The 9702-nt window shown below is 43.9% G+C and overlaps 1 protein-coding gene across 1 annotated transcript; it reads left to right on the forward strand.

The window, feature by feature from the left end:
- The first annotated feature begins 675 nt into the window (after positions 1-675).
- Positions 676-2410, forward strand: LOC141134897 (E3 ubiquitin-protein ligase TRIM39-like). The gene has a single exon (XM_073624328.1). It carries the CDS (start codon positions 676-678, stop codon positions 2236-2238), a length of 1563 nt encoding a protein of 520 aa, XP_073480429.1. The 3' UTR covers positions 2239-2410.
- The last annotated feature ends 7292 nt before the right edge of the window (positions 2411-9702 follow it).

Below are 9702 nucleotides of genomic sequence, written 5' to 3' on the forward strand. Positions count from 1 at the left end.
AGCGATTCACTATCGCCAAAACTTGAAATGACGTGTGTGTTTACCATCCTAAGACTTATCTATGTATTTATTACACTTGAACTTCCCCTTCTTGGGCAGGGGGCTGAGGGGGTGGAACGCCGAACTGAGTCTTTGTCCCGGGTGAAAGAATGGCTAGCTTCGCCACTGGTTGAAGCTGAGTGAGCTTATGAGCCAGATGGCTCTGCATTTTCCAGTGTTTGTATTTTGCTGAAGCTAGAGAAGATCCCTGTGTGGGAAAATGTATGTTGGACTGTGATTTTTGCTTTCTGACATTTTTAATAAAAGTGGTTTACCAGGCCGTTAAATACAGTTCCTGGCTGCTGTGGATTCACTTTATGAACGCATCTACCACGAGAGCTTTATTTTCACTTTGTTAGTAAAATTGCTGCTTCCTGACAAATTCAATTTCCTTTCCATGCCTCACTCTGCATTCAGCTTCTGAGATCCTACCCCATTAGTTGTTCATTTTATTTATTTTTTTTGCCCCAGACATTCATTTTTTGTATGAGAGACTTTTATTATTTACCATATAACTAATCCTATAAAATAAAGTACAAGTCAAAGATCAGCCTCACCCGGTTTAGATAAATTATAAAAACTTAACTGAATTTTTTCCAACTGTCAGACTTTTATTTCTCTCTTCTGCTTGCAGCGATGGCGTCCGCTGATCTGAGAGCTGAGCTGGAATGTTCCATCTGTCTGAACATTTATACAGATCCTGTAATGCTGAGATGTGGACACAACTTCTGCCGGGTCTGTATTGATCGTGTGCTGGATACACAGGAGGGGTCTGGAGGATATTCCTGTCCTGAATGCAGAGAGAAGTTTCAGGATCGGCCTGCACTGCACACGAACATAATAAATAACATAATGGAGAATTTCCTGTCTGCTCAGCCAGATCAGGAGGAGGCCGGGGTCTTCTGTACTCACTGTGTGGACTCTCCTGTACCTGCTGTCAGATCCTGTCTGCGCTGTGAGGTTTCTCTGTGTGATAAACACCTGAGAGTCCACAAAAAGTCCCCAGAACACATCTTATGTGACCCCACCTTGTCCATGGAGAGCAGGAAATGCTCCATCCATAACAAAATACTGGAGTATTTCTGCACTGAGGATAATACCTGTGCCTGTATGTTGTGTGTTATTGGAGGACATAAAGGACATGAGATGGAATCACTGGATGAGGCTTCTGAGAAGAAAAAGGAGACACTGAGGAATGTTCTGCAGAACCTTCTGACAAAGAGAGAGGAGACGGAGGAAAGAGTCCAGAGTCTGCAGGAACACCGAAGGAAAGTAGAAGAAAAAGCAGCTGGTGACACCAAGAGAGTCACTGTCCTGTTTAGAGATCTCAGGAGACGTCTGGAAGACCTGGAGAAGAGAATCCTGAGGGAGATCTCTGGGCGGGCAGAGCGGATCTCCATCTCCATCCAGGATCTGGAAATAAAGAAGGAGGAGCTGTCCAGGAAGATGCGTCACATTGAGGAGCTGTGTAACATGATTGATCCAGTGACTGTCTTACGGGAATCAGACACTGGTGACTTGTGTGATACTAAGGATGGAGATAATGAGGACAGAGAGAGACATGAGAAGCTCCTCCATGATGTAGGGGGTCTGGATGTGGCTGGGATATCACACACATTACACACATTATCTGATATAATAACAGAGGGCAATGTATACTTCTATATACAGGGAGCTGCAGACATATTACTGGATGTAAACACAGCTCAGAATTATCTCCATATATCAGATGACAGGAAAACTGTATCCTTGTCAGATAGAAACCAGAATCGTCCAGAAACACCAGAGAGATTTCAGTATTATTCTCAGGTGTTGAGCAGTCGGAGATTCTCCTCAGGGAGACATTACTGGGAAGTGGATGTCGGGGGATCAGATAGATGGATAGTCGGGATGTGTTACCCCAGTATAGAGAGGGGAGGAGAGCAGTCAGGGATTGGATATAATAAGAAGTCCTGGGGTTTGTACAGGAAAGGTGATCAGTATGTGGTGACACATGACAGTAAAGGGATCCGCTTACCCACCAATATCTCCAGTAACAGAGTCAGGATATATCTGGATTATGAGGCCGGGCAGATCTCCTTTTATGATCTGTGTGACCCGATCCGACACCTCCACACCTTCACCATCACCTTTACTGAGCCCCTCCATGCTGGGATATTTGTATATAAAGGTTATATAAAGATGTGTGGGGGGGAATGAGAAGGGGAAGGAGGCCTGAGTACTCGGTGGGTGTAATACAATGAGGTTAGCACTGGAGTGGAGGGATTTTGGCACATCACATTACTTGGATAAACAATTGTTTTGGCTTCACTAATGAACTTCCATTCATATGACTTCATACTTAAAGGGATTTGCACTTATTTCTTGCTCTGAGTTCTAATGCAATTGTATTAAATTTTTATTTTTACTATGATAATTGCATTTTTTTATACTTGCTTAGTTTCATTGTTTTAGAGGGATAGAGCACCTATTATGTTATTAGTCCCGCAGGGTTTTCTATGATTAATATATTTCTATGAGACTTCTCCATCGCTCCCTCTCAGATCACTGTGTTTGGCTGGAATAACTCTAATAATAGCGAGGGGTGGGGATGCACCATTAACAATACTTTGTGGTGCAATTTGCGTCCATACAAAATTAATGGGTGCAAATCACACTGCAAAAAAATGTGGTGCGAATCGCATGCAGTTTGCCGCACTGCACCTGTGTGACCCCAGGCTGAAATCACTGACAAGCTTGGGTTCACACAGGAGCGGTGGAGAAACCGCATGCAATTTTGACAGAAATCGCACCACATTCCAGTTCAAATTGCAAAACTCGCCATAAGAATCGGTTCTTGTTATCAACGAGTACTTGACCGAAAGTATCGGTACTCGCCGATTAAAAAAACAGCATTGGTGCATCCCTAGCGAGAGGTACACATATACACTCGAGTATAAGCCGAGTTTTTCAGCTTTTTCATTTTTTTTGTGCTAAAAACGCCCCCCTCGGCTTATACTCGAGTCAAGCACTTTTCTGCAGCAGAGAATGACCTTTTCCAAACCGAGTTTGGGGCCCTGTATCTCGGGGTCACTTAGTGCTAGGAACCCCAAATTTAGTGTGCAAACCCAGTGGAACTAGCTCTACAACATATCCAGAGCTGGGGTTCCTAGCACTAACTGGCCCCAAGATATGGGGCCCCAAAGTCAGTTCAGAAAATGTCATTCTCTGCTGCAGAAAAGTGCTTGACATTTTCTGAACCGACTTTGGGGCCCCATATCTCGGGGCCACTTGGTGCTAGGAACCACAGATTTGGCTATGTTGTAGTGCTAGTTCCACTGGGTGTGTACACCAAATGTGGGGTTTTTAGCACCAAGTGGCTCCGAGATACGGCTTGAGCCTCTGATTCCATGGAGAGAGCAGACCATTCTCTAATGATGGACAACCATATAACGAACGCTAAGAGCGAGGCTTGGATTACTTCTCTGAATAAGGACAATAAAGCTTCCCTTCTGGAGTGGAGGAAAGGTGTAATATTAATCTTGTACAGGTGAATAGTCAGAGGGAATATAGTGGCCCTCCTGTAGACTGGGTTGGAGAAGCCCCTCCAAAAATATTTATCAACAACATCCCTCAAGAGATCTATGAAGATAAATGAATTTTATGCTGGGACTTTGTCTTCTGATGACTTGTCTAGTGTAGAAATTAGACAAGTTTGTGTCTTTCCCATTGTGTGCCTCCTAAGTATGAATTCCAATTGTTAATTAAAGTGGAAGTCCACCCTAGATAAAAGTATGTATGATGGGTGCCCTTAGGACAAGGATTAAGGTGTGCAGCCCCCCTGAAAGGAGCTTCCCTAAGGATCCTCCAACTAGTTACAAATATCTCTACAATGGGGTATAGCGCGCCCTATAGGATTATATGGGATAAGCAGCTACAGCGGGGGGAATGGGGGGGGGGGGGGTGGTTCCCCCCTGTATCCTGATTAAGTGATAGTTACAAGCTATAATAGATACCTGAGTGAGGTTTGCAAAAAACACATAAACCCTAGTGAAGGTTTACAAAAACCAACAATACATTGTGCCAAATTGTAAAAGCTCTATGTGATGGGAAAAATCATAATGAATGGTAAACTAATGAGTATAAGAAATGAGTAAAAAATGTGAGCTGGAAACCTAAATTAGTCCCCTATAATTAGTAGTGGTGCACCTTCAACAAGAAACCAACATATGGTATTGTGAATTTGCACTGAACAAATAGATAAACTGCACCTCTGCCTAATGGTTCAGGTATATACACATAACATCAAACAAATATAGATAGTGATCATAGTCCATAAAGTGATGAATTTCTGCAAAACCCTGTTCAGATTTTCTTCAAAACAAAACCGTGACTGAGGTGCTTTCAAACATTCTTAGTGACTTTTGTGCTCCCCCTCAAGGGTCCCCACTCACCGGATCCAATAATCCCAGAGGGGCATACAGCGTATGATTATATCATCCACGATCTCCTCGCCACCGTGATCATGTAAGGCGCCCAGGGTAGTCTCCGATCTCCGTGTTGGTGATTAAGTTGTATTCATGGTAACCACAGAATGAATTTACGCACACTCCCACAGAAAATACGGCTCTTCTCCGGAAAAGTCAATGACAATAGACAGGCCCCATCAAACTCTGGTGACGTGAGTACAGAGATGGGATCTGGACACACGGGGAGCACCCGTTCCCATCTATGCGACTTTAAAAATCAGCGACTTTGAAAAGGTACCTGCAATGCTTTGATGTGACTTTGATCCAGAGAGTGTAAAGTTGGATCAAAGCTGCACTCAGTTGCATCAAAATCGCACTCTAAATCATGAAACTTAGTGGTCACAATAGTGGTAACTAGGGATGAGTCCGATGTTACGTTCGTCTCGAGCATCGGGTGTTTGCCAAATTGCGAACAATTTGATGTGTTTGCGGCAAATTCGAAAGCCGCGGAACACCCCTTAAAAGTCTATGGGAGAAATTAAAAGTGCTAATTTTAAAGGCTTATATGCAAGTTATTGTCATAAAAAGTGTTTGGGGACCTGCTTCCTGCCCCAGGGGACATGTATCAATGCAAAAAAAAGTTTTAAAAATATCAGTTTTTTTTCGGGAGCAGTGATTTTAATAATGCTTAAAGTGAAATATTCCTTTAAATTTTGTACCTGGGGGGTGTCTATAGTATGCCTGTAAAGTAACGCATTTTTCCCGTGTTTAGAACAGTCCCTGCACGAAATGACATTGTCGGGTCTCGGCAATACAGATAAAAGTCATTGAAAAAACGGCATGGGGGGTCCCCCTAAAAATACATACCAGGCCCTTTGGGTCTGGTATGAATATTAAGGGGAACCCCGAACCAAAATGTAAAAAAAAAAATTGCGTGGGGGTCCCCCCAAATTTCATACCAGGCCCTTCGGGTCTGGTATGGATATTAAGGGTAACCCTGCACCAAATTTTTTTTTTTTTTTTTTTTTTTTTTATGGCGTAAGGGTCCCCCCCAAATCCATACCAGACCCTTCAGGTCTGGTATGGATTTTAAGGGGAACCCCGCGCCAAGATTAAAAAATGGCGTGGGGGTCCCTCCAAAAATCCATACCCGACCCTTATCCAAGCACGCAACCTGGCAGGCCGCAGGAACAGAGGGGGGGTGAGAGAACACCCCCCCCCTCCTGAACCGTACTAGGCCACATGCCCTCAACATGGGGAGGGTGCTTTGGGGGAAGCCCCCAAAGCACCTTGTCCCCATGTTGATGGGGACAAGGGCCTCATCCCCACAACCCTTGCCTGGGGATGAAGCCCCCTTTAATAAGGGGACCCCCAGATCCCAGTCTCCCCTGTTTGAAATGGTAACGGGTACATTGTACCCCTACTATTTCACAAAAAAAGTGTCAAAATGTTAAAAAACCACAATACATTTTTTGGGATAAGTTCTTTTATTTAAAAAAATATTGGGAAGTGGTCACCCAGGTATGTAAACGGGTGGCCCTGCCCCCTCTGACGCCATTGGGAGGTCCCCGTGTGTCATGGGGGCGGGGTCACATGTGGCTTCGCCCTCAGTTATAAAAGAACTGTCACCTGAGAGGACGGTCATTATGGCGGGGACTTCATGGGTCATTTTTATTTTTAATGAAGGACTTGTCTGAAGATGTGTCTTGTTTTTTTTTTTTTTTTTTTTTTTTTTTAACATTTTGATACTTTTTTTTGTGAAATGGTAGGGGTACAATGTACACGTTACCATTTCAAATGGGGGGGCGGGATCTGGGGGTCCCCTTGGTAAAGGGGGCTTCCAGATTCCAATAAGCCCCCTGCCTGCAAACCCCCACAACCACCAGACAAGGGTTTTGGGGATGAGGCCCTTGTCCCCAAAGCACCCTCCCCATGTTGAGGGCATGTGGCCTGGTACAGTTCAAGAAGGGGAGGGCGCTCTCTTGTTCCCCCCTCTTTTCCTGCAGCCTGCCAGGTTGCGTGCTTGGATAAGGGTCTGGTATGGATTTTTGGGGGGGCCCCCCACACTTTTTTTTTTTTTTTTTTTTTTTTTTTTTAATTTTGGTGCGGAGTTCCCCTTAAAATCCATACCAGACCTGAAGGGTCTGGTATAGATTTTGAGGGGGGCCCCTATGCCATTTAAAAAAAAAAAAAAAAAATTGGTGCAGGGTTCCCTTTAATATCCATACCAGACCTGAAGGGCCTGGTATAAATTTGTGGGGACCCCCACGCAATTTTTTTTTTTTTTTTTAATTTTGGTTCGGGGTTTACCTTAATATTCATACCAGACCCAAATGGCCTGGTATGGATTTTTGGGGGGACCCCCATGTCGGTTTTTTTTTTTTTCAATGACTTTTATCTGTATTGCCGAGACCCGACAATTCATTATAGCCGCGAGTAGTTTTAAATGACTTTTTTTTTTTTTTTCCTTTAGAAATGTCAGTTTGTGCAGGGACTGTTCTAAACACAGGAAAAATGCGTCACTTTACAGGCATACTATAGACACCGCCCAGGTATGAAATTTAAAGGAATATTTCACTTTTTATTGTTTCACTTTAAGCATTCTTAAAATCACTGCTCCCGAAAAAAACGTCTGTTTTTAAAACTTTATTTTGCATTGATACATGTCCCCTGGGGCAGGACCCAGGTCCCCAAACACTTTTTATGAAAATAACTTGCATATTAACCCTTCAAATTAGCACTTTTGATTTTTCACGTTCGTGTCCCATAGACTTTAATGGTATTCGTGTGTTTGAACAAATTGTTTGTTTGCCTGTTCGCATGTTCTGCTGCGAACCGAACCGGGGGGGTGTTCGGCTCATCCCTACATGACAGTAAAGAGATACGTTTACCCACGAATATATCCAGTAACAGAGTCAGGATAGATCTGAATTATGAGGCCGGGCTGATCTCCTTTTATGATCTGTGTGACCCGATCCGACACCTCCACACCTTCCCCACCACCTTCACTGAGCCCCTCCAAGCTGGGATATGGGTAGGGAAATGTTATATAAAGATATATGGGGGGGGGGGGGGATTGAAAGATGTAAGGACTCCGCCCAGAGACTTATGGCATCACAGTTGGAGGGAGGATGGGATTGGTTGAATATTCAGCCAACAGTCCTGCAGTGTTTTCATTGATGAATATATTTCTATTTCTCCATCTCTATCGTGAATCACTGACCGGTTGGAATAACTGTTCAATTACAGTGAGGGATTTTTTCTATTGGTCAGTGAGTAGAATATTATCTATCTCCCTAACAAAGATAACAATAAAAAAAATTAACAGGCGCCTCTTAGTAAGACTCTAAGACAAGTAAGCTCAGAGAAATAGAGCTTACTACCATCCTGTCTGCAGAGCTCAAATGTGCCTGATAACAGATACTTACATGTGAGTGTTTTAATGCATTTGGCTATTACATTTCAAACAGTCTTACTAAGAGGCACCTGTTGCTTTGTCTTTTCTCTTTACATATTAGGAGTGGCTTCCACTCCCTTCACAAGACTGCCCTATCAATACAGACTGTACATCTTCACACAGAGCTTTTTATGCTCAAAGGACTACTGTATGAACTTGCATTGCTTACTATCATACTATAACCTGCGTCACTACCCATTGTTGTTTTTTTCTCAATAAAAAAATTAACAGGTGTTATAACCCTTTCTTACTCTCTCCAAAATAGAAAAAAAATGTTTTGCCTTTTTGTTCTTTAATTTTCCAAACCGGAAGTTACCATGTTATATCAGCAATTTCCCTTCCCCCGGCCTTCCCCCTATGTTCTGCCCCTCGTCCTCATGGTGGCACCATGTGCAGCCATGATCAGACAGAGGGTGGAGATGATCCATCAGTACAGAGAATGCAGTGCGGCCATTGTGATGGGATAGCAGACATCCCAAGTCTCCCACAGGTCGCGGAAGTCTCCCGCATTTGGCTGCGGGCTCCCGGACACCCGCGAGTGCTGGGTGATCTCCCGGCTGAGCCTGTCACTCAGCCACAGACAGAAGACAAAGAAGCCCTGAGCAGTCAAATGGAGTAAGAGCAGCCCGAGCGGCCAATCTTCTGTCTATGGATGAGTGACAGGCGGATGTGATGACCAGGGCTCAAGCAGCATAAACACTTTTGCAGCCAGCCGTTGGCCCGAGAGAATAAACCGCGCTCCACAACCGAGAAGGACACTGCCTTCACACAAGCCGCGGAAGCTGAGACAAGCCTCCTTCCCTAGTTCTTCCCCGCAGCTGATCAGTGATTGGGCACTTCCAGGCTCTGACTCCTACCCTGAGGCGGAGCCTGCTGCTAGACTAGCAATGTGATTGGGCGTGACTCGGGGACGGGGTGCAGCGGGCCTCCCAAGTGGTGGGACCCAGCCCACCTTCCCTAGGTGCTGAATGCAGATCCGAGAAAACCGCATGAAGTGTAAGTATGTGTGCAGCCTGCTGGCTGCTGTAGTCTCAGCTCAGCCTGGTATGCAACCCAGATCTCCCCCTCGGTCGTCATGCTAAGATAGTACATGGCGATAATTTCCCAAATATCAATTTCTTGATTTTGGATCGCATACACCCCAGCTCCAGGGGAGGGGACTGGAACAAAGTCCTTCTCCAAATGGAGCTGTGGTGGATCCATAAGTTGAAAGCCACACAGCCACCAGGGTTAAACGAGGCTATCTGTTTTAAACCATTCCTTGAAGGATTTTCATCTGGAGGAATGGAAAAACAAATCATATATTGATAACCTAGACTTCATGTCTAATTTATGTTTAGACATAACTTGCAGACGTTATGTCTTTTTTCTTCCCCTTTCTTTTCTTATATGTATTATTCTTTTGTTTTTTAATCCCCATAATGTAATAAGATCTTTCTGCCGTAAAAGTTTTAACGCTGCTTAGATGTATGTGCTCATGCTTCCTGCTTAGAATATAAAATATATATATTATACAGTATCTCACAAAAGTGAGTACACCCCTCACATTTTTTGTAAATATTTTATTATATCTTTACATGTGACAACACTGAAGAAATGACACTTTACTACAATGAAAAGTAGTGAGTGTACAGCTTGTATAACAGTAAAATTAGTTGTCCCCTCACAATAACTCAACACACAGCCATTAATGTCTAAACCGCTGGTAACAAAAGTGAGTACACCCCTAGGTGAAAATGTCCAAATTGGGCCCAAAGT

The sequence above is a fragment of the Aquarana catesbeiana genome, linkage group LG03 (assembly GCF_042186555.1).
Source record: "Aquarana catesbeiana isolate 2022-GZ linkage group LG03, ASM4218655v1, whole genome shotgun sequence".
Lineage (NCBI taxonomy): Eukaryota > Metazoa > Chordata > Amphibia > Anura > Ranidae > Aquarana > Aquarana catesbeiana.

Coding starts and splice junctions, on each gene's coding strand:
- LOC141134897 (XM_073624328.1), top strand. CDS start 676: ATGGCGTCCGCTGATCTGAGAGCTGAGCTGGAATGTTCCATCTGTCTG.